Source organism: Passer domesticus, chromosome 21 (genome assembly GCF_036417665.1).
Source record: "Passer domesticus isolate bPasDom1 chromosome 21, bPasDom1.hap1, whole genome shotgun sequence".
Taxonomy (NCBI): domain Eukaryota; kingdom Metazoa; phylum Chordata; class Aves; order Passeriformes; family Passeridae; genus Passer; species Passer domesticus.
This window is the reverse complement of record NC_087494.1, coordinates 2,826,085-2,854,079: the sequence shown is the minus strand read 5'-3', so window position 1 is coordinate 2,854,079 and position 27,995 is coordinate 2,826,085. Positions and strand designations below refer to the sequence as shown.

The 27,995-nt window shown below is 47.7% G+C and overlaps 1 protein-coding gene across 3 annotated transcripts; it reads left to right on the top strand.

The window, feature by feature from the left end:
* Nucleotides 1-147: 147 nt before the first annotated feature.
* On the top strand, nt 148-27,439 carry PTBP1 (polypyrimidine tract binding protein 1). 3 transcript variants are annotated; one of them, XM_064396133.1, is made up of 15 exons: nt 148-313; nt 4,007-4,037; nt 13,519-13,597; nt 14,104-14,276; nt 15,221-15,367; nt 16,277-16,447; nt 17,165-17,275; nt 17,577-17,751; nt 18,863-18,937; nt 20,209-20,354; nt 22,879-22,912; nt 23,428-23,520; nt 23,822-24,038; nt 24,259-24,336; nt 24,655-27,439. In XM_064396133.1, the coding sequence occupies exons 1-15, from the start codon at nt 306-308 to the stop codon at nt 24,785-24,787; spliced, it is 1,671 nt and encodes a 556-aa protein (XP_064252203.1). In that variant the 5' UTR covers nt 148-305; the 3' UTR covers nt 24,788-27,439. The 3 variants fall into 3 exon arrangements, with proteins under 3 accessions (XP_064252203.1, XP_064252205.1, XP_064252204.1); XM_064396134.1 differs by lacking the exon at nt 148-313 and adding an exon at nt 1,215-1,258; XM_064396135.1 differs by lacking the exon at nt 4,007-4,037 and having other exon boundaries at nt 229-313.
* The last annotated feature ends 556 nt before the right edge of the window (nt 27,440-27,995 follow it).

The window sequence follows — 27,995 nt, the reverse complement described above, 5'->3', positions numbered from 1 at the left end:
AGGGTGGCTCCTCCCCGCCGCCTCCCTCCGCCTACCGAATGGCGCCGCGCACCGGAGGATCGCCCCGCCCCTTGCCCCGGGCGCGGCCAATCGGCTTCGCGCGGGGAGCCGCGGCGCCAACCCCGGGAGGCGGGAGGTCCCGCCCACCCGTCAGGGTGACAGCTCCGCCGGCCAATGGAGCGCCGGCGCGGGCGAGGCGGGCCGGGCGGCGCCGCCATTTTGTGAGTCTATAACACGGAGCGGTCTCGCTCGTCCCGCTATTGCGGCGCCTCCACTCCGCTCCCGACGGGTCGTCTCCGTGTGCAATGGACGGGTGAGTCCCGCCCGGCGCCGCGCCGGGGCCGCCAGCGGCGCTGCCGGGCCCCTCCCGCGGTGCGAGGGTCGAGCACCCGCGCCGGGAGCTGGGGCGATACCTGTGGGGGGCCCACGGGCGCGGCCGGGGCGGGCAGCGGGCGGCGGGGGGGTCTCGTGTGGCGGCCGCTCCCCCTTGCCCGGAGCCCTCCCCACGCGCGGCGGGGGAAGCGGGGGCGGGCACCGCCTCGTGCGAGCCGGCCCCGCGTGCGCTCCCACCGCGCCGCCGGTCCCGGCCGGGCGGAGCTCGGGGGTCCCGCCCGGAGGGGGCTCCGGGGGTCCCGGCCGAGGAGCGCTCTGGGGCTGCCGGCCTGGGGGGGGACCCGCCGGGGCTGATCGGGCGGGGAGCGCCGCGGGGGCGGGTGGGGGGCCCGGGCGCGGCCCCGCGGGGGCGGAGCGGGCGGGGCGGGCGCACCTGGCGGGGCGGCGGGCGCTGATTCACGGCCGCGCTCCCTCCCATTGTCTGGCGCTTCCGCGGGCGGGGGGGGCTCTCGCCGGGCTCCTTTTGTGACCGGTTCTCGCTCGCCCAAGTTTCGCTGGGGGGGAGGAGGGCAGGGCAGGGCTCCCTCGCCGCCTCACCTGAGCGCCGCAGGTACAGCCCCGCTCCCGCTGTCCCGCGCAACTCCGGGAAAGAAAACTTCCCTCCGCACGCGGGGAGTTTCCAGAGCTCAACTTTTATCTTGGGCAGCGTCGATTCCTCTTTAACCACCGCCCGGCGGGCCTCTCTGCGGCAGAGTTCGCTCTGTTTTATCAGAGGATCTCTCTCGAAAACGAGCTCTCCGTGCTTCTTTTCTCCTGTCTGGCGTGGGGTTTTTTTTTTAGTGATGTGGTTTTTTGTTTCTTCTAGCTAGCAGTAGTTAAGATATTTCTAAAGGCCTCCGAGTAAGCAGTTTGTTTTCTCAGAGCCGTAAGTACGGGAAGCCCAAATTAGTGCCTTCTCGCTTTCTGCCTCAGAACACTGGTCTGGGCGTAGTCACATGTCTGGGCTTTTTTACACGCTGAAAAGGTGGCGTCTCAGTGTTGTTTTCATCTTAAAACCCGTAAAAAGTACTGTATCTTACGATTTTTGCAGTCTAGGATTGCTTTGCTGCTTTTAACCAGTTGCTCATCGAGTTGAATGGTATAAAAAAAAACAAAAAAAATCAACAAACCCAACAGATTCTCAGCACATGAGATCACACATTCTAGTGGCAAAAATCGGTTTGTTATCAGCTGTAGTTTCAGGGAAGGCGGATGTTTTGTGCGTGTTAAAGTAGTTGCTGTTTGAATGTAGAAGTTGTAGTGTAACATGAGGCTCAGTTACCCCTCATCTTTGGGAGATCCCGGTGGTGCAGGATCCGTTTGCCCTGTGAAAGTGTCTCCTGCTAAAACTTAAAAAGCTGCTTCGGAAAATAGTTTTAGGTTTTGCCGAGTTGGCAGTGAGTGGCCCCTGGCTCAAGGCTGCTCCCATCTCTGTCTCCCAAAAATGATCCTGAGCTGTGCCCGAATGATCCCCTTTGAATAAGTTGCTTTGTTAAAACATGCGAGGAGTCCTTGTGGGCAATCCTGCTTTGGAAAATGACCTGGAGGTTTTACTGGTGCTGCTTAATTTTTCCTCTTGTTGTATAGGAATTCTCCCAATTTTTCCACGGGAAAAATATTTTTTTTATGAAGGGCTTTATTGCCTCTTCTTCTAGAAGTGGGAAAAGTTGTAATCCCCTCCTGGAGGCTGCAGGACAGGAGAAAGAAGCTTGGGATAATTTACTGAGGGGGTGTGTGAACTGGCAATACGTTGCATGTTTTTTGAATAAAAATTCTGAAATACTTCTGAAACTTGTTTCCTGTGAAATGTGTTATCAAGTGGGTTACAACAAGATCCCAGGAATCGACAGTTCTTGGCAAATAAAATGACTCTTCCTGTTGCATATTTCTAAATGCCATCCCCTGCTAAGGCACTTTATGTAAAACATTTCCTGTGTGAGAGGCCCACAGGAGGAACAGGAAGTGGGAGAAACTGCTCTGGGGTAAGTTCTGGAGTTTGGGAAGCTGGGGCATTCCCTGCTCTTGCTGTGCTTTGTTGGCAGTAGTTTTTTTAAGGTTCTGGAAACGCCTGGATTAGCGTTTATGTGCTAGCTGCGGAATGCGCTGTGTTTGGGGATGCTGGCTCCTTGGAGTGCTCCATGCAGATGGGTTTCATTAGTGATTAGAGCTGACCCTCAGTGCAGCCGGGCTGTCACACACTGGGCTGTCACACACGGCCTTCTCCCAGGACTTCAGAAAACACGGAGCTATCCACGGCCTTCTCCCAGGACTGCCCTGGAAAACACGGAGCTGCCGTGCCTCCAGCTGCAGGGCTGGGTTGTGATGACACGGCACCTTGGGGGAAGAGGAACTGCCAGGAGCTGAGCTGGCTCTGCGCTTCCTTTGTAAAGCTGGGGACACTCCAGTGGCCCAACGATGTCGGACAGGACTTGGTGCAAGTTAAGGATTGCTGCAGGAGGAGAGGCAACAAAAACTAGTAAATGCACCTTTTTTCGCGTTAAATCACCATGTAGAGTTGGTTTTGAGTACTTCAGGTTTCTTATTGTTGGTTTAAGGACTGCTGTGCCTGTTGTGTGCCCCTGCTCTGTGGGGCTGCTGCAGGTCAGTCAGCTGGCCACTGCTGCATCCTGTGCTCTGCTCTTTGAGAGGAGTGGAACCAGGCAGGGCTGTGTCCGTGGCAGTCCAGAGGGTTCCTTTCTGCTCTGCGTTTTGTGTTGCTGCTTTACAGGGGGTTGGAATTTATTACAAAAAAATACAATCACCAGTGCAAGGGTATAACTAAATTCTTAGACTGTCTGGAGCACTCCCATGAAGCAGTAACATGGAGGTGCTCTAAGGCTCTGGAAGATCTCCCAGGTCCAAGATGCCAGGCTGTAGGCAAGCCATTCTGACTGCTTTAGTGGACGTTGCTGTAAGGAGGTGTGTGGTGTGGTGTGGAGTGTTCAGTGCTGATGGGATCTGGTGTGATGCTCTTTTTCATCTTTCGTCTTTGTTTTAGGAGACTTAAGTGTCTGAGGTGGAGTTTAATAATTGAGTTTTTTGTAGAATTGGTAGAGGAGTCCTTTGTAGGGTGTACCCCAGGCTGGGATTGCCTCGACCTCTGGGCACTCTGCTGGTCTGGCCTTGCTCTGGCAGTGCTGGCGTGGCATGAGGGCTGCTGTGAGCCCTGGCTCCTGCTCTGCTGGGACACAGCTGGGCTCTGGCCCTGGGACCACCGGAGCTCTGGTGTTCTCTCAGCTGTGCTAGAGCCTGCTGGGGCTCTGTGGGTGTCGGGGACAGGAACCTCAGAAGGGGATGTTGGTGACAGAGCTGACTCGTGATGCTTTTCCTCTCGGTGTGGTCAGAGTTGAGGTCACATTGCTGGGCTCGGGGGGTTCACCCCCACCCCGTGCCCTTGCAGGAGGAGCAGGTGCTGCCGTAGGGAGTGGGAGAGCTGCAGTTTTCTGGCACTGCTGGGTCTTGGGTCTCCACCATCACCATCTAATAATTTTTCCTTGTATAAACTGTCCTTGGCTCACCTGCAAAGACAACTGTGCACTTTGACTTGCTTTTTTTCTTACTACTGTAAACTATGCTGGATTTTTGTGGCAAACCTATCTAACTTTTTTAATCCTTTTCTTTCTTTTTTCTACAGCATTGTCCAAGATATAACAGTTGGTACAAAGGTAGGCACTTCTCACTTTTTCTCTCTTTTTACACTGCTCAGCATCTTTACCTAGTTTTAGCCTCACCAAATGTAGATCTTCAGCTGTAAAGGGTTATTTCTGGTACCACATAAATTGGTTTTAACCAGAAGGTAATTCAGTTTCATATGCATTTAAAATTTGTGATATGGCTCAGCATTTAGCTCTTGTCATGTAGGCATTGATGATCAACTTTATTGCACTTAGAAACAGCCCTTTCCCTTGCTAAAATGTCAAGCCATGCTTGTTACTTGTGTGCTAGACAATGCTTCTCCATGAAGAAACTGGTCCTTTTCCTTTGGAGAACTCCATTCCTTTGTTTGTGTGAATTCCTGCTCAGTTACATGTCAAAAATCCTCCTGCCACAAAAGGGAGGGCTTAGCAGCTGATTTTTATCTCCTGTGGGTACAGTAAATATGCCCTTTGCCCTTCTAGACTCAGGTTTGGAAAGGGCAGCCTTAGCCCTAGACTCAGAGTGCTGGCAGAGGCTCCTTGGTGGCCGTGGGTGGCAGCAGGCACCGGGATCGGCACCGAGCTGCAGCGTGCCAGGCCAGGGGGGCTCAAGGGTTAGGGTTTGACTGGGCCAGTGCTGTAACTCTGGGGTCAGCACTGCAGTGAACTCAGCCCTGTGTGTGTGTTGGCTGTGGGTGATGCGGCTGAGTGGCACCTGACCAAGAGCTGCCACTCACAAGGGCCAGGGAAGTGATGCCAGGGACTGGTGTGGAGCAGGGCTGGTGCACTGGGAGCACCAGCAGCCCTACAGAATGGGGTTGGAGCATCACACAGAAGGTGCTGTTGGCCAGCAGAGCTTTGTGTTGGAAGTACAGCGTGAGCTGTGTTAAGCACAGACAGCCTGGCAGTGCTTTATGGGTCTGAAGGGGCTCTAACAGCTGTGGGGGAAAGGTTGCTCAGGAGCAGGAATCTCAAATTTGAATTAATGATAGTGTCTGGTTCGGGTAAAAGTGCTGACTGATGCAAGGAGCTCAGTTTGCCATAGGATGTGAGGAAGAGAGCCTTGAGCCTGGACAATAAGGTTGGTTAATAGTTCATAGCCATTATGAAAGGTGGACCAAGGCATCCCCAGAGCAGTTGGATACATAATCTGCTGGGAAACTGGTTAGTGTTGGTTAAGGTCCCCTGATTTTTAACAATGTGTAATTTGTAACTTTTAAAAGCGGTTTTACATAACTAAACTTAACCAGGAAGCTTCTGAAACTGTAGTTGTAGATCTCAGTGAAGCTTGGAATTTTGGGGTGTGGGATTGCCTGCCTCATTGCACCCATCTGGGGGGATTCCAGAGCCTGGCTGCAGTCAGATGAGGTCTGGGAGCAATCCCCTCTGAGTGCCTTCACCTCTGCCATGGGACAGCATTGTACCCACAACTGTGCTGGTCAGACAGCAGGTAGGGAGGGGTGAGACTAAATTGTGCATGGAACGTGAGGTTTCTTGTCAAGTCCGACGAGACAGGTTTAAAGAAAGTTGAATCTAAATTTAAAGAGTGGCAGAAGCAAGCAGGAAAGCTGAATCATCTTGGTAAAGGTAAGCTTTCAACTGATTTTTGCTGTAGCCACGTTGTCTGATTGTGTTTAAATCATTGAATGTGCAGGTGTAGCTCTTGTAATAGGATTCCCTTTGGTAGTACTTGGGTGTCGTGGGTTTCTGTAGATAAATTGGAGTCTGTGCATTTCTGAGAGCCAAGTGAAGCTTCTCCTGTGCTCCCATCCTCTGCCTGGGTCAGCCACATCAGACAGCTTCCCCTGCTCTGGGATCCAGCACAGACTGAGGTGTCCATGCTGTCACCTGTGCTCATGAGACCTTCCTGGCTGAACTCCCAGGTCACCCATGGAGATCTGAGCTGGAAAGTGGTTTTTAATCTGAGGTGGAAATTTACTTATTCCTGATGTGTATGTACAGAGAAGGTAGGAATTTGTTTGGGTGTTGGAAGATGACAGTCCCCAAAATCTCTCAGCTCTTGCCGTGCTCAGTGATATCTACTGAGCCCCCAGTAACCTTGTCCATGATCTATACTGTGACTGGAATGTCCCAAAGCTGGCTCAGACAAGTGGGAAAAGTGCCTGTGACTCAAACCACTGCTGGGCAGTGTGTCACAGCAAACTCCCAGTGGCCTCTTGGTGTCTTTCTCTGAGTGCTGAGCTTAACTTGGAACTTGAAGACTTTATGAAAGTCAGTTTTTTTTCAGTTTGCTCAATATTATTGCTTTAAAAGGCAGGCTGCTGGCATTAAAAAAAAAATTCTCACATCCTTAATTTACATATCAAGAGTATTTACACCCACTTACTAATTTTTCCGAGGTCTTAATTAAATTTAGTTTCTTTAACTTAAGAAGCCCCCAGGTGTTCCAAGGGCTTGCTCTTCTGAGTACTGTACTGCCCAATGGTCTTGTTTTTAATCAGGTGTAATTGTAGTAGCCATTCCAGGCTCCTTAGCTTAAAGTGGATGAATTTGTTTAGGAAGCTCATTGCTGTTCTGGTGTGGGGATTCCTGATGCACAGCCTGCTGGAATGTCCTGCAGATCAGAAACACATGATCTAAGTCTTACTTCTTCCCATAATTTCACTGCTGCTCTGAAGAGGAAGTATGGCCCTAAGATGGAGGCACGGTGTTTGAGCTCTGAGGTGCTCTTTGACCCTGCAATTGCCTCTTGCAAGTAGTCTGATCAAGGTCTCACTCTGTTGTGTCTCTTTGCCCTTTGTTTAATTTCCCTGCATATCACTGTTCCTTCACACTCTGAGCAGGACTAGGGAGAGGATGAACTGTGACACGTTGCTGTTCTTTAAGTGAAATTGCATTTTGGTGATTGGAAAAGTCTCAGAATAGTTTAGGTGCTGAATAATCCCATCGTTTCTTGGCTAAGTCAAGCTCTGCTTGAAAGATTTCCCTTCCAGAAACCAAAAGTGCAGTTGTGTGGCGTTTGAGAAGTTAATTTTTAAAACAGGCTTTGCTGGAGTGTGATACAGGCTGACTGCATAGAAGTGATTTGTGGTGAAGCCAGGATCTTTGCCATGGGAACAGTAATTATGGCTTCAGGCAGTGGGCCAAGAATGTTGTGAGGAAATTCCAGTCCCCTCCTATGGTTTTAGTTAGAGGCTGCAACAAGCTGGCTCTTGTGGCCTCCCCATCAGGCGTGAGCACACATGGGAACCACATGTTGGTGGCAGGGGACAGGGGTGGCAGTGGCTGCTGGGTGGCATCAGGTCACCTGGGTGTGCCAAACAGCTCCATCTCACCTGAGAGTGCTGCATGCTGCTTTGTGCACGTGGGTCATGTATCTGGTAATAAAATGATTTTAGAAAATACTGGATTTAAACCTCAGGCCTGCTTTGACTTCAGTCTGTGATGGTTAAAAAAACAAAGAGAATATTTAATACATGTGAGCTCACTCAGCTGTACATTTTTAAGTTGTGGGGATGGACTCTGCTCTCTGACATCTGTTTCAGGTACTGTCAGACTGGAAAACGCAGGTATGCTGGTGCTGCATTTGCTGTCCTCTCACACCAGCAGGAAGAGGAAGTATTATTTCTTTATGGCTCTGGTACAACTCTTCCAAGCTTCCTGTGAGAACACATTGAATGCTGTGCCCAGCTGGGCCAGCCCAGTTGTTTGAGCCACCCCATTTGTGGAGCTGCCTCTGCACAGCCACAGTTCAGGTGCATTTGTGCTGCCTGGAGAGTTCCTGCTAAACCCGAGTGTTCCACTGCCCCCCCGACAGATGGGGCAGAAATATCCTTCCATGAGTTCTGTGTTCCTGAGGTGACTCATCCAGCACTATTTCTCCCTGATAGGATTTCTCTTGAGCTTTGCCAAGGCCTCTCTGCTCCGTGGCAATGGCTTGAAAACTCAAGGTTGAGTAGTTAAATTTCAGCTTGGGAGCGGTGGATCATAAAGCCTGGGCGTGTGCTGCCCTACCGAGCCAGCATGACTGCATTGCTGCAGCACTTGGAGTTTAGGAATTTTGGGCTATTTAAACTGGCCACACCTTTTATTTGCTCAAAGGGCAGGTTTGTTTCACAGGGTGTCTCCATAGTAGCAAAGACTGAGAAGGAAAGTTAGGAGGGGCTGACGGATGAGTGGGTTGAGGATCCGGCTTTGCTGCGAGCCTGGTGTGTGCTCGAGCTCTAATGGAGCTCATTGCCAAAGCACACAGGGTGAGCAGGTGCAGCACTAGAGGGTCTGGTGGCTTTTGGGAACTCCAGGGCCTGTCTGCAGCTCTAGAAACGGGGCTGGCACTTGCAGCAGTCCTGTGTGAGGAAACTGCCATGCTCTGACCATCTCAGCCAGCTTCAGAGGGGCTGGGAGTGTGTGTGTGCATTGGGGATCCCAGTGGGGAGCCTGCCATTGGCTCTCTGTAGGGATATCAGCCTCAGTCTTGTCCAGAGGGAGGCTGTAACAGTTTTAAAAGCCTCAAGTGGCAGGTGACTGGTGTTTGGCAGAGTGTGGGTTGAAAATAAGTGTCCCCTGTGCCTGCCAGATAGGCTGATGCCTCTGCCACAGATCCACTGTCCATGGAATATGCTGACTGCTGGAGTGGACTTAATTTGATTAATGGTATATGTGTTCTTCTGTTTGAATTGGTACATCAGCCAAGAGCGATTTAGTGAAATAAATTGATCCAAACTGCTTTGGTTCTGATCAAATGATAAATTTTATGTCCAGTGTGTGAGTGACACCAAAGTGGGAGCAGCGTCACACTGTGGAATCTTGAAGTTGTTTTGTGTTGGCTTTAACTTCCCAGCTTCCTGGAGACTCTTGGGGATGCAGGTGTGTGTGTGTGTTCTTCAGAAGTGTTTCACAAAAAAAGTTGACTCATGGTTTGTTTGTGACCCAAATTGGAATGTTTTTCACACTGCTTTAAATGACTAAAGAGTGCTGGAGGCAGGAGAGGGGAATAGAGGGGAAACATAAGTGAGCTGTGCTGGACATGAGTCTTTGGTGGAAGGCAAGGAAAACTGGCATCCTTCCTAGTAGTTTAAATTTAGTTCCATTCTTGAATCTCGAATCTCTCAGCAAAAAATGTTGGAATGTAACATGAGTGTGATGATGATGTCATCAGACTGGATTTCTCTTAATAGTTTCTTCACAGAGATTTGAGCTGTGAACTGAAGGATCAGAGCATTCCTGCATCCCTCTGGGACTGACCTCGGACAGCCCCTGATGAGCCACTTGCTCCTCCTGTGCTCAGAGGCATTTTCTTGCCTCTTTGATCAGAGCAGAAGGTTTTTGTGAGCTCAGTGGTCTGACTCATTTTTTTTGAAAGTATTACAGTGGTCTTTTATTTGCTCTACAATATTTTTCCAAATTTAGAGAAAGTGAAGAACAACGATGCCCATGTGCTCTGGCTTCTTACAGGACAGATTTCTTATGATTTCTTTTCAGAGGGGGTTTCCAGGTGCTGCTGCTCCCTGCTTTGCTTTCTGTATGTGCCTGTTAGCTGATGGCCTGCTTGCCTCCAAAATCCACCTTTTCCCTCTCAAAGTACTGCTCTCCCAAGTCTGTCAGAGCAGTGTAAGGTGCTCCACATCCAGTCCTGCTGTTCCATAGAGTTTCCTCCATAAAGCAAGGAGAGAAACAGCTTTTTGTAGATCTTGAGCTTGACCAGCCTGTGCCTTCTGGCCTTTTTGGTCATTGTCCCCTTCCTTCCCGTGTGGTCTTTTTGCCTTTGCTTTAATTTTGCTTTCTCCCTGAAAGCTGATTAATATCTTGTGTTTGATTTGAGATAAATATTTTATAGTGGTTTAGTTTGTGTTTGTTTCTAGCCTTTTGCCCAGGCAGGATGCAGTTGACTTACTGTAATCCATTTAAAATAAGTGCTGGATCTTAAGTAGATAAAGGATTATATAGGGCAGCTGGGAATTTCTGTAGCACTAGGTGTGCTGATAGAAGCTGAGACAATCTCTGGCTTCATTCCAAAGTGTTGTAAGCCAGGTAAAATCCTACTGGCAGTGTGTAGTGTATGTGAGTGAGCTGTTGCTTTTTAAGGAAGAGCCTGGACAGACTAAAAATTCTTAGGCTTTACTTATTAAAACTTTAAGGCAAGGCTTAGAGTTTGGGGCGTGGTCAAAAATACAACTGGGGGAGATAGGAAATATTAAGCTGTACCTTGCAGCAGCCTGTCTCTCCCTGAGTCTGAAAAGAGAATGAGGGAATTGTTGGCAGCAGGGCTGCCTGGAGCACGGTGTGTGATTAAATTAGTGCAGCTTGGGCAAGGGGCCTTCTGTAGCCAGGAGCATCAGGCCAGAGGAGGCTGCTGGCATGGAAACCCCTCCCAGCAGGGTTTCCCTGGTGCCAGTGTGCTGCTGGCTGGGGATTTGGATTGTGGAAACAGCCCTACTCTGCTCTAGGTGGGATCTGGCTGTGTAACTCCAGAAGTGGTGGTTGTTTTCAGTCAACAGGAAGGGGAGATTTGTTAGTTCAAATGAGGAATTTGATGTGCTGCGAGTGCACTGTGGCTTCTGCTAATCTCGTCATAAAAATACCAGCTGTAAAAGAATGGCTGAGCAGAAATGTCAGTGTAATTAATGCCTCTGTGAGCAGGGATGGGAGCTGGGGGTTGGAGAATTGTGCCTTGAAGTGCAGCTGGGCCTCCCTGAACGACTTGGAGTGTAACAGGGAGAGAAGCAGTGCTGTGGGTGGATAGAGGTGAGCACCAAGCACCCTCACACCCTTGGCTGGGTTTCTTCCGTTTTAAACCTAAATTAAATTCTATGAAACTTCAGAATCAGTAACTTCTCTCCTGTCTTTCCCAGTATAATTCAAAATACCCAGTGGGCACATTGTTGGTGAGAAACACTTCTAAACCTGTTCAACCAACCAGGCTTGCTTTGGTTCCTCTGCCTCTACTGAACTGGGTACTTGGTATGAAACATTTGAATTTATATCAAGGTTTTAAAGAAATTGTTTAGTGTTTCTAACATGTACTGAAAGAAAAGAGTCTGGAAAGAGACTGGTGATCCCTGCAGTATAAGGGCAGAGAGCTGATGGAGGCTGTTGAGTGCTCATTACTGTGGGCATGGTCATAGAGAACTGGGTTTCAGTTTGCCTCGAGTTTGGTTGTTCCAAAAAAGCAACTATTTCCTGTGGTTCTCCAATATCAGCTCCAACAGGAATGGGGGAAGAGCACCCTCCGATGAAAAGTCATGGTCCATGCAGCCTCCTTGTGCTGGGGAGGCATGGGCAGGGCAGCACAGGGTGACCACTGAGGTTCCCTGGGGCACTGGGTCTGCTCCTCTCACACTTCAGCAGCCACTGGGAGATGTGGGGAATAACTTCAGTGTGACTGCACAGTGCTGTCTGTAAACTTCTGTGTGTAGAGAAAAGACTTTGCAATAACTGCCTTTTTCCAACCATGGCAGTCTTCCCTCCTCGTTTGCATGTACTTCCAGCTGGGAAGCTTACAAATTGACTGCTGCTGCTTTTGATGTTGAACAATCATTCCCCCTCTGCCTCCCGGCTCTGGTCACAGTGGGCAGCACAGGCTGCCTCCAAGATAAGAGGGGAGTGGATTGGAAATTGCTCTCCTTAAAGAGACATGGACGTGTGGAGCCTGGCTGCAGCGACATCCTTGTCATCCCTGCTTGTGAGGAAGTTAAAATGTATATTTTAAACAAGCTATTAGGAAGGCTAAATTCTTTCCATAATGGTATAAATGCTTGTTTTTCCAGTTTATAGTTTCCTAGTGTTGCCTGCGTGAGAGACAAACATGTGGCTCATTCTCCCAGCATTTCCATGATGGATTGCAGGAGCTGCCCACTGTGTTTGCACAGACACTCCAATTTGTACTGGCAGGGTTCTGGATGTGCAGAATTTTACAAGTTAATATTTAAGAAGATGTTTTAAAACATTCAAGTCCCGTTAAGGCCTGATGCAGAGGCTTTGATGAAGCCAGAAACACCTGATTATGTGGGTAGGGCTGTGTTTTGGTGAGTGGTTCCTGTCAGTAGCTGCCAGGTGTATCCCAGGCCCTGGCACAGAAAGCCATACCTGGAGTGGCAGCAGCAGTGCAGGCACAAGAGTGTTCTAACAGCAAACCAGAGGATTTTTTCTAGCCTTGGAATTATGCCTTAATTTGAGTCATCAAAGGATGGGATCACAGTCTAATAGCCTCCCAGCCCAGCTTGCCTCTTGCTGCACTCAGGAATCGAAGTGCTAATTAGAACAGCTGTTAAAAGGCCCATTCCTAATGACTGTGCCATGTGAGGAGGAGGAGGAGGCCCAGGCCAGAGCCTTGGTGGGAGCTGGTCAGCGCTTGCAGGTGACCAGCAGCAGCTCATGAACAGGGGCTTGGAACCCGGCCTAATTCTCATCTTCGGGACATCAAAGTCCTTGAAGCCTCTTTGAAGAGCTGGCAGTGAGTAGTCAAACAAGAAATTCAAGATTTGAGGGGGAAAGAAAAAAACCCAAAGCGTGTGTCTGTAGCTGGGTGTTCTGGGGCTCTCAGTGACCTACTTTCCCAGCCTGTCTGCTGGGGGAGTGCACAGAGCTTTTGTTGTTGCACGGCTCCTGTTTCTGCAGGTGCCACCAGATACAGGGCGTGTGGAAGATAAGGGTTTCTGGTGCCATGGTGTGGAGCAGGGTATGTTTCCATTGAGGTGGGTGGGAGCTGCCAAGGCAGGGATGAGTTCTGAGCTTTTTTCTATCAATGAAAGCTTTTTGCTGTGGCGCCTCTGTTGAAGAGTAATGTAAAAATTTATGAGAAAGTGCTCATGTGTGTTAGATCTGTGGTATCATGTTTGCTCACATTGACAATGGAATTCAAAGTCTTCCATGTAATTTACTTGAAATTAAGCCATGCTGATTGTAAGATGTGTATGCAAGTATAGATTGTGCTAAGAAGTCATTCATAGGCATGTTTGCTTTTGTCTTAGTAATTTTTTTTGTGTCTGCTGCTTGGGTTGGACCAATCCTGGTCAGTTGAAGTGATTTAGGTGACTTTACAGGGAATGCTGTATCAGAAAATACATTCTGCCAGGTCAGGGTGCTCCAAACCCTGTCCAGTCGGGGCATGAACACTTCCAGGAATGGAGCACAAAATGCACACCTTTGATTCATAACTGCCAAGTCATTCCCAAATAGTTTTGGCAGCTTCAGAGTGAAAATTCTGTGGGATGGGAGTAGTCAGAAACCTGTTTTGCCACGTATGACAGGAGAAGGTGCCTGTTGGTGCACAGCACTGTGTGTAGTGGCTTCACACAACTCAGCAGCACTCCAGCCCTGAGATCCCTAATGCTGAGCTGAAAAGAGATACTGGATAGTGCTGCTCCATTACCAAACAGGATCTGACTGATTTTTAATTCATGGAGGTGAGCTTCACTGCCCACTGTCAGTATGTTTTCACTTACACTTGTGTTCAACTCCTCTCCAGCTTTCTCAGTTGTTCTGCTTTAGGAGTGCCTGGGTGGAATTGAGTGAAATGCTGTCCATTTACCTGTCATCTGTTCTCTTCCAGCGGGCAGCTGAGGAGCTTTTCTCTCCTTGTGTTACTACTAACGGACCCTTTATCATGAGCAGCAACTCTCCTTCTGCAGGTAATATGCATGGAAACAACCTCAGCAATTTATGATACTGCAAGGAGGCCTGGATTTTCCTTCTTAGTCATAATTTTAAAATCTCTTCATTTTTAGTCCTTACTAGGCCTTTTGTGGGATGGTGCTGAATAATAATAATAATAAATGTCTGCCAACAACACTAGGCCAGGTGGAAAGGAATAAAGCACCAATCTGGGGTTAGTGGCTCAGACCTGCACTACAAATATGGGTGGGTGGGTGTGTGCTTTACACAAACTAGGAAATGGCCACTGGAGAATTGATTCCATTGCAGTGACATTTGGCTGTGTCACTCTCATAGTGCAGTTTGGCGGGGGGGGGAAAGAGTAAAAACTTGAATCTGAAGACACATGGTAACTTAGACTATGGAATTTCTCTGTAATAGTGCAGTAAGTGGCTGGGGAGCTGAGCCTGTGGGTCAGCAGTGGGAGGTGCATGCTTCTTCTTGCAGACCCTTCTCATCAGCAGTAACTCTTGCTTCTTACCAGCTAATGGAAACGACAGCAAAAAGTTCAAAGGTGATAACAGAAGTGCCGGGATCCCATCCCGAGTGATCCACGTCCGCAAGCTCCCCAGCGACGTCACGGAGGCAGAGGTCATTTCTTTGGGCTTACCCTTTGGCAAGGTCACCAATCTTCTGATGTTGAAAGGAAAAAACCAGGTATTGTCTCCGGAACTGCAAGCATGGATTGTGTCAAAGGCTTGATAAGTTTGTCATCAGGAAACCAGCTCCAAGTTGTTTAAACAGCTGCCGTGTGTTACGAGTCAATAAGTCCTGCATACTCTTATTTTACTTTTCTGTGATTATCCCATGAGCTGTAGAAAATACCACTTTCAGGCTGCAGAAGGAGCTCAGTCCATAATTACAGGTTGTCACTTATAATTAGCGTTAGGCCTGGTTTGGAAATTGCAGGCCAGGGATTATTTGAACAGCAGTGCCATGAGTTGGCCTTTTTCACTCAGGCTTGCTTGACAGCTGAGTTACCACTGTGTAACGTGGCATATTGAGGACACCTTTACAGATCTAGTAAATGAGCTGGGTATGGCTGAAATACTCTTGGGTAATGGGGGTGGTGTGCAGTAATTTGGTAACTAAAATTGTCTTGCAAATTAAGGAGTAAAAAAGCAAGCTAACTTTAATAATTGCTTAAAATATTGTCTTTAATCTTAATTAAGAAAAGGTGCCTCTGATATATTGCATGGTGTGATTATATGCAAGTGCTTGCTGCAGTGACTTGCTACAATCCCTTACATTTCTCTTCTGAAGGAGAGAAGCCCCTAAGGGTGTGGAGCAGTGTGGGGTCTTTTCCTGCCCTGGAAAGAAGTAGAGTCTGGATTCTTGCTTTATTTTTATGTTCTTGCAGACATTTACATCTAAGTACACACAGCATGGAGATCTTAGGGTGAGACTGAAGCTTTGCATTAAATCTGGAGAGGGAAGATCCCAATTTATTCTACTTATAGTTGGATTTTAAACAGTTTTATGTGCAAAACCACACGTGTAAATGCAACTGTGAAAACCCAGCTCCATTACGGCTCTGCCAGAGGTTTGGGGTGACCTGGTGCTGTCCTGGTGTAACGTGTCTCTTGGGTTTCACTTCCCAGGCTTTCATAGAGATGAACACAGAGGAGACAGCCAACACCATGGTGAACTACTACACCACAGTCACTCCGGTGCTCCGGAGCCAGCCCATCTACATCCAGTTCTCCAACCACAAGGAGCTGAAGACAGACAACTCTCCAAACCAAGCAGTCAGTTTGTTCTCTGCATTGTCATCCCAGGGATGGGGGGGACGCACAGCCAGACCTCTGCTGCTGGCTTGAGATCCATGCACTTGAGTAACATCTGGTGCTTTAGGATGTTTGTTTCTAATGCTTAAAAGATTTCTATTGAGTGCAGCCATGATGTGGCAGAACACAGCTGGTAGGTGCTGCTTTGAGGTGGCAGCACCTGAACCCAGCAGGTCTCAAGGCTCTGAGCCCTTAAGGGTCTCTGCACCACACACTCTGCAGAGGGGAAGAAGTTTCTAGTTTCAGCTCAGCCTCTTGGCAAATTTTAGGACAGCAACACTGGAAAGAAGTTCAAGTGTTGTGGCTCTTTGTCAGGGGTGGCTGCCAGTACATCCCCTTTGCTGTCACTTTTCAAGCTGATTCCAATCAGGATCAGAGCACCCGGTGCTGTGCAGATGGAATGCTGCTGTTGGGTGCCTCTCACAGCTGGAGCACGAGTGTTCTGTGTGTTAGGGGGCTCTGCAGAACCCCAGGCACTTCTCACTTCTGGATCTCTGTGGCAAATGTGCATCAATTTTTCAGTCTTGCCACCTTCTCTAGGATTCTGGAGATGGATTCAGAAAAGCCCTGGTTTTCCCTTTTTCTAAAAAATGGGATAACATTGCTGCATCAGTTTATGCAGAGCAAGGTTTTGCCATAGCACAAGTCCTGCATGGTTGATTTAGTTGGTATTTTTGCCTTGCTCTTACTGGTTGGGGTGGTCTTTATTGGCTCTGTCTCAAATGTCCCCCAGCCTTTGCAGCAGCACGTGGCTGTTCTGCTCACTGCTGAATCCAGCAGGCTGTTTGCAGAGAGGGAGCTCAAGGAGAGCTGCCTGTGTGTTTTTTGGAAGCAGAAGTGTGGGTCTGACAGTTTCTTTTGGTCCTGCAGCGTGCCCAAGCAGCTCTGCAAGCCGTGACCCAGGTGCAGGCTGGGGCTGTGGCGCTGGCCGCCACGGCTGCGGCCGTCGACGCAGGGATGGCGATGGCTGGCCAGAGCCCTGTCCTGAGGATCATTGTGGAGAATCTCTTCTACCCTGTCACTCTAGATGTTCTGCACCAGGTAAAACATGTCACCACAGCTGCTTGAAGATTGTTCTGGAGGGAGGGGCAGCAGCAGCTGGTGTGTTGGTGTAGTTGCAGAGTCTGTGGTTTGTGTTTGTACAATGCAAGTTCTGAACAGAGCTGTTGGGCTTCTCTGGAGGCCATACACCTGCAGGAGATGCTGGTAGTTTTAGTCCCCCAGTCTTGCATGGTTTTAATTTCCAGAGATTTGAGTCCTAGTCCACTTTATTGGATCAATTACAGTTCTTTGGGTTATCTTTAGGTTTAGCAAAAGTAGCTGATCCTCATCCTTCTGCTGGGGCTGGGGCAACAAATACACTGTCCAGGAGCTGTGTAGGCAGTGGCCATTTTGGAAAGTTGCCTCTGTCTGCTGTGATTGCTTAATGTTATCTTCATGTTTAAACTGCAGGCTTGACTGCATTTAAGAATTCCTGAAATTCCTGGAAGAGGTTGAGTTCCTGAAGGTGTTTGTGAATATTCCTGTTAATTAACCCAGAATAAACAAATTGCACTTAGGGAGCAGTTCAGCCACTCTGGTGTGTTCTAGGCTGATGCCATGATGCCAGTCAAGCAATGCCCACAGTGTGGTTTAAAACCTTCAGGGCTGCAGTTGAAAGCTGACAGGCTGAAAAGACTTATTTCTGCTTGTAATAAGAGATCAATATGATGTTATCTTACTGGAAATGTAATAAGATCCACAAATATTATCTTGCAGATCTTTTCCAAATTTGGTACAGTCTTGAAAATCATCACATTCACGAAGAATCACCAGTTTCAGGCCCTGTTGCAATATGCTGACCCCATGAGTGCTCAGCATGCCAAACTGGTGAGTGCTGCATACCTGGATTACTCTCACTTGGGTTTGCCTTGTGTAATCCAAGCTCAGGGTGGGCTTTGGGGTGGGCTGACACCAACATTACCCCAAGGACAGAGCATGAGTGGGAGGGAATTGCTTCCATGTGCAACTTGGAGGCTGCCAGAGGGGCTGAATGAAGCAGAGCTGTCTCCACATGAGATACCTGTTCTCAGGTGGAGTCATGGCATGGCCTGACACCTTCCCTCTCCAGAGAGCAATTGCTGAGCTTGGTCTGAGTGCATTTGGGTGAGGGCTGGTTTTGTTTCCTCAGTCTCTGGATGGACAGAACATCTACAACGCCTGCTGCACGCTGCGCATCGACTTCTCCAAGCTCACGAGTCTCAATGTCAAGTACAACAACGACAAGAGCAGGGACTACACCCGCCCAGACCTGCCCTCTGGGGACAGCCAGCCCACTCTGGACCAGACCATGGCAGCTGCTTTTGGTGAGTGCTCAGCAAGTGGGAACAGGACAAAGCCAGCTGATGTGTGTGTGTATGTGTGTCATGGTGAGCCCCCAGCCACACCTCCCTGCTTCTTTTCATTCTCACTGTGCTCTGAGAGGTGCTTGTTGGGCCTTGTCCTTGCAAACACCACCTGGGCTCACTCTTTCCAAAGGTGCCTTATCTTGCACTGACTGTCTGCATGCACACCCTTTTCATATTTGCTATCTGAAAGTTAAGTCAAGTTATAGTTATAATTCAGGCTAAAATGCTGTTAAGTTTTATTTCTTTTTTAGGTTGTTATGGTTAAGCTCTAAATTTAGGTATAAGTCAAGTTGAAGTACTTTTAAGTTGAAGTGTTGAGCTTTAGGCAGCATTCCTTTTCATCCTTGTTTACACTTTTTTACACACACATACCTAGTTAGACTTCAATTCCTTTCTGTTTTGATTGCCTGGATTTTGTTTGGTTTTGTTTCTTGCTTGCTTTCCCTTGTTGTGCCTTAGTTGTGCTTTGTAAGTAGAGTGAATCTTACCAATGAATCTTGCCAATTGTTGTGCTTTGTAGTTTAATTAAATATAACTTTTGCTTATGTATGTGGTCAAAACCTTTGGATAGAGTGTAACTGAAGTAAAACATTTGGGGATCATTGAGGATCAGATTAGTGCCAAATCCGGTGGTTGGTGCCTCTGGTGCCACCTGGTGTTTGCCCAGGAATTGTTTTGGTGATCTCTGGAAGTCCATTGTTCCAGGAGAGGCATTTAGGGTTTAGCTTTCAACTGAATGCTTCTGTTGAAGGACAGATCAAGACATTTTGGCTAAGTTTAGGGAGGTTTAGGTTAGATATAAAGAAAAAGTTCTTCACCCAGAGGGTGGCTGGGCACTGAACAGGCTTCCCAGGGCAGTGGTCACAACACCAAGCCTGACAGAGTTACAGAAGCATTTGGACAACACTGAGCCACACAGTGGGATTGTTGTGTCTGTCCTGTGTATGGCCAAGAGCTGGACTTGAAAATCCTTGTTGGTCTCTTCCAACTCAGAATATTACATTGCTCTGTGAAGTTTAGAGTTTTCCTGCTGTTTGGCATCTTTTTATAACGTGTCTGTTTTTCCCAGGTGCCCCAGGAATAATCTCTCCTCCATATGCTGGAGCTGGCTTTCCTCCTACTTTTGCCATTCCTCAGGCTACAGGTACTGTATTTCGTAAGTTGAAATTTTATGTAGGTTTTCTGTAGCTGGAGCATCTTCATGTTTTAAATCAAAGTGTAGTGATGGTTTTGTTTGGGTTAGCCATGTAAATGCTGGCATTTAGACATGGAAGGGACTGATGATGCAGTAAATCACCTCAGCTAAGAATGCTGTGTGCAGCTGCAGCACCTCTGGGCAATGTCCTGGTGATGGGAAGAAAATGCATAAAGCAGGATGAGAAATGCATAAAGGGAGAGACAATAAAGGCAAACCTTGAAATAATAATGTGGGAAAAGTGGTGATGAGATATAAGTTCTTGTGCTTTGAATTTCCTCATGTCATTACAGAGGTTGGGATCTCTATTTAACAGCTGTAAATGTGGTCAGAAGCAAGGAATCTGCCATTTTTTTTCCTAAATATTTTGAGAAAGCTGGTATTTAACTTGAACTTTAAAGTTCACAGCTCATGCTGTAGGTAACAGATCATTGCTGCTTCCAGAGGTAGCCAAGGGTCTGAAAACTGGAGGTGCTGAACATGCTTGCAGGAGTGCCAGCCTAAACAAGCCTTGCTGAGGTTTTCAGCATTCCAGGCCATGTTGGCTCTCTGGCAACATGATGGAATTTCCTTGCTTATGACAAACAAGCAGAGTGGGCTGTTGAGGTGTTGCTGTTTTGGTAACATCCAGCCCTGCTGAGGAAACAAGAAGGGCTGATTTGGGGGTTAATCCATGGAATTGACTACTAGCAGTTACTTCTTGAGCTCTAAAGCTCTTGCCCTTGAAGGGCTGGTACAGGAGGGGCCAGCTGGTGCTGGGAGCTGTCTGGGAGTGCCTGCCAATCCAGCTGCAGTGGTTCCCAGTCGGGAGAGCTGGGTGATGGTGGCACAGGGTACCTGGTGGTTTGCATGTGTGATGAGAGCACATTGTGCATGCCCTGGTTGGACAGACCCTCCCCGTGCCTCGTGTGTGACACCTGCCCTGCACAGCAGAGCTGAGGCTTTGTGCTCATCCGCTGCTTGTGAGTGCTTATCCACGCTCGAGAGTGCTGAGGCACCTCCTCAGCACCAGGCACTGCAAGAGCAAATCCTCTTAGAAACCAAAACATTTCCTGCAGCACCAGAAGAGGAGGCTCCTGTTGCCCTTAGGATTCCATGGGCACTTTTGGGCATGATGACTTGCATGGTTCAGAGGGCGTGCTGTTCTCCCTTCTGGTGCAGCAAATACACTAGAGTACGTGCTGTTAATTCTTTACTGGTTAATATTCTTTAATTTCCAGGCCTGACAGTTCCAAGTGTTCCTGGAGCACTAGCTCCTTTGGCTATCCCAGCAGCAGCTGCGGCGGCTGCAGCAGGACGGATTGCCATTCCCGGCCTGTCTGGGACAGGGCACTCCGTGCTGCTGGTTAGCAATCTGATCCCAGAGGTTAGTGCAGTCCTAACTTTACTTTTTTTTTTATTTTTCTCCTTCCTGTTATCTCTGCTTTCACTTTCTGAACACGGATTGGGCTGAAATTCATTGAAAGTGAAATCCTGCTGTATCCAAAGGAAGTGGCACTGCTAGAGCAGCCGCTGCCGTGCTCTGACAGCCCCAGGTGCAGGGCAGAGCAGTACTCTAGTTGCTGAAGGGAAATGGGAAAGTCCATCTCAGATTGAAATTGCTCTTCCTTGGTTCAAAGCCAAGGATGCTGCCTGCCTGCTGTTGTCCCCCAGAGACTACAATGCCTGTCCCTTCCTCCCTCTTCTGTGTGGAGTCTCCCCACCATTCCCATGGAATAGTGTCATTTGGGTCACAGAGTAGCCATGTCCATTCCTTTTCCTTGGCATGTTGTAGTTTTTAATACATTAATTCAGAACTACAGAGAGGCTTCATGCTGACCTTTGCTCTTTCTGTGTAGTGTCTGGATCCCTGCTAGCTTGACCTTGTACCTGTGCAGTGTTTCCTCTGCCATGTGCTTGCACATTTCCCCCTTCCAGGATTCCTGGAAGTTTTTCCTTAGCTAAACCCCTTAACAGCTCACAGTTTACATTTTCAATTCTACTTAACTGAGTGAGTTGAAATATTTGGATTTCTCTAAAAAGAATGCAAGTAATATTTGAACAAAAACCTTGTTTAATGAAAGATAGCACCATAAGGGAATTGGATATGGGGGGCTTGAATTTTCCTTCAGTCAGCCCCTGGATCTGGTTGGATTGAAAGTGTAGAACCTCTGGTGTTCAGCAGAGTGATGAGGCTCTGCTGAGGAGCTGTAACTGGTGGGACTGTGCACACACGTTAATAGCACTTTGCAAAGCTGTAAAACTTACCAGTGATGGCAGAGTCACCACAAAACCTCTTTGGATCAAAGGGGAAGCCTGGATGTGATGAATGATCAAAATGTTTAACTCCTAATGAGATGAACCAATTGGATCATGTTTCAGACTGCTCTTACCTGTCATTGCTGTTCTCTCCAGGGCATGAAATAACAGCAGGGGCTGTGCAACAGTTTTGGGATTTGCTGCTCGTGCTGCCTGGAAACTGCTCTGCCATTCCAGGGACTCTCATCTCTGGTTTGTTCTACCATAAGCCCTGATAATTGCAGGCATCATTTATTCCTGACCAGTGTGATGCTTCCAAATGTGTTTCCAGGAAGCTGTTGGGTGCCTGGATGGCAGTGGCAGGACAAGGGGCTGTGCTGCACCTCTCAGATTTCTCACAGCTCTCTTTAGGCAGGAGCAAGCAGTTACTTCATGCCCTGTGGTTTTTTTTGAGGAGCTCTTCACTCTCCATCCAGCTTGTCTTTGGGCTAGAGAGACTTTGGGACTTGGACTGAAGCTGTGAACTAACAGACATGAAACTTTTTCCACTGCCTGTATAATCAGTGTTGTAGAAACTTACCTGTGCCACAACCAGTTAGTAAAGAGACAGTATTGCCTGGAGTGACTGCTGTGCCGTGGGGTTTTCCTAGTGGGAATCGTGGGAGCTGAAATGGCTCCATTATTTATTCTACAAGAGTGGGAGCAGTTCACCCATCTCAGCTTGTGGTGACCCAGAACTTTGAGTTTCTGCACAGTGAGGTCAGGCCACAGAGCAGGAAGGGAGCAGTCCTCTACAAACAAGGCACAGCTCCTTTATCTGAGTGCTTCCAGCAGACCTTGGAGTGGGATTTGTGGCAGTACAGCTGCTCATCCACATGATCTGTTTGTGTAAAGCAGTGGTTGATATCCAAGGTGGACATTCCCTGTTTATTTCCAGCCAAGTATTATGGATTGCTTCCTGCAGTTCCTGACCCCAAAGCAGCAGTTGAAGCTGTTTGTGACTCGGTCCATGAAGTCAATAATTGTAAACAGAGAAAATACTTTTAGTCAAATTTTAGGGAATGCCATTGCAATTGAATTGGTTATTGCAGCCTGTGGAAGTCACTCTGGAGGGATACTGTCTCTTACTCCTTTGTATATCTGAAGTAAAAATGCCTTTTCTTTATCATTGTGTTCCACTAGGTAAAACCTATTAACTGTTTCTGTAAGCAAGTTATTGTATGTAGAAATCTATAAATCTGACTGATGGAACACTACATATTCCTTATGTATTTACTGACCTGTGTTTTTTGCTACTTTTTTCTTTTCTCCCCATCCCTGAATTTTTTTTCTTCCCCCGATCCGGAATTTCTTTGCCAACTGACTGCACGGTACTTCTGCTTCCTGTTGTTGCTTGAAACAAAAAAAAAAAAAAAATAAAAAAAACATTCCCCTTCCAAAAAAAAAAATAAAACAAACCCTGCTCTTCGGAAACCAACCTGCCCTTCAATATTAACCATCTTGAAAACTTCATCATCCATCAACCAATTTCGCCATTTCCTGCGGGGACTCTGCCCTTCCTCGTTGTGGACGATTTGTGCAACCTCGCTCTCCCCTTCGATTCCTTACCTCTTCCCTGTCCCTCCGCTGCCTTGCTCTGCTGTTCTCTAAAGAGAGTTACACCCCAATGCCTCTTTATTCTTTTCGGTATGTTATTATTCACACTTTTTATTACCTTGTTTTTTCATTTAATTTGAGATTACTTTTTGATACTTCAGAAATGTACAGTTTGCAGTTTGCCTTTTTTATTTATTTATTTATTTATTTTGAATGCGTAATTTTGGTTTTACATTGTTTTACTTAGTTTGCTGTTTAATTTAGTTTGCCTTTGGTTTTGGTTCAGTTCTGCATGGGTTATTGCTTTGCATGTCTTTGATAAGAGTTTTAAATTGTGAGAGCATGCAAAATTGTCCAGTCTTCTGGCAGTAAGATTTTGGCTTTTTGCTGAAACCCAATGTCTTTTCTTTAATGTATTGTTCCATTATTATTCTGCTATATAAGAATTCCCTTAATTAGAGCAGAATATGTAGCCATGGTTGGAATGAGATCAGTTCTGGTTGGGAATGGATGTTTTTGCTGTTGGATTGATTAGCTGATGTTAAGTTGAATTAGACTTTTTGTTTCCCTACCTAAGACTGTTCTTGTTTCCTCCCTCTTTGAAGGAGTCTATGGTGATGTGCAGAGGGTGAAGATTTTATTTAATAAGAAAGATAATGCCCTGGTTCAGATGGCCGATGGGAATCAGGCCCAGCTTGGTAAGCTTGGCAGGGTCAGACTCGGGGCAGTTAGGGACAAAATGGGTAGTTAAAACTTCTATTTTTGGCGGTTTCTTCGATTCTAACAGAAGACCCAAAAGTATCCAGGCCTTGTGGGGTGTGGCTGTGGGGCAGTTCTGGGGCTGGGCTGGCTGGTGGGTGCAAGAGGGATGTAAGCAAAGAACACAGTGAAGCAGAGGGACCCTGCAGGGTGTGGTGTCTGCAAGGGCAGTGAAATTCTTGAATTCATGTCTGGACAAAACTGAAGTAGCCTGCAGTCAGGTGTGTCCTCCTCTTGCAGCCATGAGCCACTTGAATGGGCAGAAGCTGCACGGGAAGCCGATCCGTATCACGCTGTCCAAGCACCAGACAGTGCAGCTGCCCCGTGAGAACCAGGAGGACCACGGCCTCACCAAGGACTATGGCACTTCTCCTCTGCATCGTTTCAAGAAACCAGGCTCCAAAAATTTCCAAAACATCTTTCCTCCTTCTGCCACTCTTCATCTGTCCAATATTCCGTAAGTGTCAGCACAGGGAGAGTTCCTGTGTGGCTGAGTATTGAAGTGTTTGCAGCCTCTTGTGTTGCTGTCAGGGGAGCTCCCTCAGCTCCCTGTTCCATTGTCTTGCCTTGCCAAGAGGCTGCTGGTAGGGAATTTAGAAAACTCTCATGAAAATTAGTTTTTTGAGATTATTTTGCTCTGTCAACGTCTGTTTGACTGGGAAAATTTTTTGTTTCAGACCTTCAGTAACTGAAGAAGACCTTAAGTTGTTATTTTCAAGCAATGGTGGGATGGTCAAAGGATTCAAATTCTTCCAGTAAGTGTTTTGTATTCTGTCCTCTCCTTACTCTGGGCTTTTCATATGGGAAGGGTGGAAGTACTTGGTTCCAGTCAAAAGGTGAGCAGAATCCTTACTAACAGTGTTTGACTCTGGAATAAAGAATTCCTGAGTAACCTTGGCTTGAGCACTGAGTGAGCAGTAGGGCTGCATGTGCTTGCCACAGAGATACTCCTCTGAGGAGTGAGTGTGCTGCAGGTACTGGGGGTTCATTCTGTGCTGGCTGGGAGAACTTGCATCAAGTTGGAGAAGCTCCTGCAATGGATCTAAACATGCCTGAAACTTGTGTCTTGTCAGGAAGGACCGTAAAATGGCTCTGATCCAGATGGGCTCTGTGGAAGAAGCCATTCAGTCCCTCATTGACCTCCACAATCATGACCTGGGGGAGAACCATCACCTGCGTGTGTCCTTCTCCAAGTCCACCATTTAGAGCTTGGGAAGGCCTGAGTAAAAATGGACTTGACTTAAAACCTCTGGGGTTCAGCCTTAACCTTAAAAGGCTGGACACCAGGGTTTCAACTTCCATCATTCCAGAAAAAAAAAAAAAAAGCCACTTTAAAAATGCAGCTGAAGTGACCTTAAAAGACCAGAGATTTTATTTTTTTAAAGAGAAATCAGTTTACCGGTTTTTAAAAAAAAAAAAGAAAATTAATTCCTCTTGCTAACCTTGCGGTGATGGGTAACAATCTTGACTGTTCCAATAAAAATCACAAGTTCAAGTTTACACTATGGAACCTGCTCTGGGAAATTCCCCTCCCCTCCTGCTCCTCCTCCCCCAAAAAGCAGATCCCAACAAGTTTTTATCAGGTTTCACATTGATGCCTTTTTTAATTTCCTTACCCATCCATGCCTTGAAAGACCTAAAACCACTGTGTGAATTCACTGTAGCGCCTTGGAGTCAGGATTGTGGTGACCAGGAGCTCCCAGCCCGCCCAGCACAACACTCGGTTGCGTTGATCCCACCTTACCTGTGCACCTGCTGTCCTGTGCCTTAAACCTTCTACTTCTTTGGGGAAAACATCCGAGCTGCAGGGAGGGGATGGGCAGAGCTGAGGGGGGGAGCAGCTCTGCCCTGACCATCAGCCGGGGGAGCTGGCAAAGTGGATAAAGGAAATTTTTGGGCTGTGACTCAGGGCAGTTCCCCGCTGCCCCCTGTGTGTGTGTGTCTCGATCTCCACGTGTGCCCTGTGCCACTTCCCAGTCTGCTCGTGGGTCATTGCCACCTGCAAACTCAGGTGGGAGTTACCTGAGAGCCTCTGGCTGAGCAAAGGTCTGGGTGGGGGAGCATTCCCAAGGCCAAATCACATTCCAGTGTCAGGAGCGAGCCCGCAGGCTCTGCCCTCACAGAGGGACAAAAGAGCCGCTGTGGGACACTTGTGAAGATGAATCAGTTTGTCAAAATTGTGTGTGTATATACCTAAATGCTTGGCTAGGATTTGGAGAATCCTTGGATACCCCACAATTAGAAAGGTGCCTGCAAGAGGTACCTTTGTGCCCCTAATTGGAGATTAACGAGGCTGCTGTAGCTCCGCCGTCGTTCTTAGAGCATGTCTTCAGCATTTGAGCTTTTGTTTGAATCCTTGTATTATACTTTGATGCCGTTGCTGTCCTCTGTGCCTAGCAATATTTCCAGTTGACCAAATATTCTAATCTCTTTATATGCAAAAGAAATAGTTTTAAGTACCTTTTATAGAATGATAAGATGGTATAAACGTAATCTAAATTTACTCCTTTGTGGTATTACCCGTGTATACTGTACTTTATTTTCTTTGTTTTGTAATTGAAGCTGTAGGGCAGGAGTAGTTTCCAGGCTGAGGTCGTGGCTGAGGATGAGCAGAGCTGAGGGTGTGAGAGAATGAGCACAAACAGCTCAGAAATAGAAGGAAAAGGACCCAGGCTAAAGATTTTTTTTTTTTACCTTTTGAACCTATAAGCCCAGATGTTGTTCTAGGAAGGGAATTTATTAAAAGTAGAATGCAGCAGATCAGTTTTTCCCAATGATACAACAACTTTTATTTTTTTTTCTGGCTTACAACTCTTTCCCGGGCCATTCTGCCTTCTATTCCGTGTGATCCGATGTTGCCTTACATTTCCCTCTAACCTGCAACCTGTTCGGATGCAAAATAACAAGAATCTTGTACTTTTTTTCAGGGTTTTTCTGCAAATTGTGGACCAAAGTTTGTTTTTTAATTGTCTTAGTGTTGCAAGTTCTGATTTCCTTGCTTGGTGTGGGAGCTCTTGACTTGCCTAGCACTGAGTGTTTGGAAAAGTCTTAACTTTCTGTAGTTCCTCCCTGGACTCTCAAGGATATGAATTATGCTGGAGAAGCATGTGAGGTCCGAGTGAGAGCCCCCCTGGTGCTGTGGTGTGCTGGGTACCCCCGAGGAGGGCAAATCCCTGCTGACAGCATCACCCCAGCTGCTTTTGGGTACCTCTAAATCTGTGCTGGAGCCAGGGATCTGCCCCTGCAGAGCTCCCCAAGGCCCTGCCACCATCCTTTACAGCCAGAGGTCTGTGGCTTGTCCCCTCCCTAGTGAAACACCTCCCACAGGGGACCCAGCCCAGCAGCACTGGGGTGACTGGTCAGTGCCCCCCATCACCCTCCCCAGCTCTGGGGAGGCTCCTGGGGCTGGGACACTCGGGGTGTCCCATGGAAATCACAGCTGGGTTTGGGGTAACCAGGCCCCCAGCACGGCGGGCGCTCCCTTCGGATCCTGTGTTTGCATGTAAAGAATGTGAGTAACTAAGGGTGTACATATTTATAATTTTTTTATACCTGTTGTAAGACATGAGGGGCAGCAAAACCCAGTTTTTTATGGTGACCAGATGTATTGTATATTTTGATAACAGCAATTCCAGGTTCAGTATTGTGGAAGGTGGGTGGGGAGGGGAAGTGTACACACCATCAGAATTCCATTGCCTCTTTCAAAGAATGTTTGTAATGCAAAATGAAATGAAATTAAAACTATTTTATAACAACCTTTGTACCTTTCTGTAGCTCCATTATTTCCTGTTGAGATTGTAGAAGCAGTTGGTGCCCAGTCTGTACTTGTGCTTTCAATAAATTCTTCTGTATCCTTCACTCCTGATCTTCCTCCTCTTTATTGTGCCTGTTTTGCTTCTGATTTTTCCTTCTCATGTAATTCCAGCTGCCTCATTTTATTTAACTTTTGACTTTTCCCACACTCTGAGCTGGCAGTGCGTGTCCCTGTCTCCCTGGAGCCATGGATGGGGTTGGCTGGAGCCCCAAGGCCTGAGGCTGTGGGGCCCTCACTGATGCCCTGCCTGTGTCACACTCCAGCACTTTGTTACTTCATGTTCCTAAACTTTCCATACGTTCTGGCTAATATCCATGAAAAATAACCCACTTTGAGTCCAACCCTCCTCTCTCTAGTCCTGTGCTGTAGCTGTGGGGCTGGATGTGGCATTCTCCATCCTGTGGGATGAGATGCAGCTCCCATCTCTCCTCAGGAGCAGAGTGCTTCCTTAGAGATCTGGTTCTGTACATTCAGCTCTGCTCAGAGTCCTGTCCAAAAGTGTCCTGAGGGGAGACAATCCCCACCTGGAGCTGCTGCTGTGGCCGTGCTGGGCTCATCCCTGCGGGCTGAGCTGCCATTATGCTCCAGCGTATTCCACAG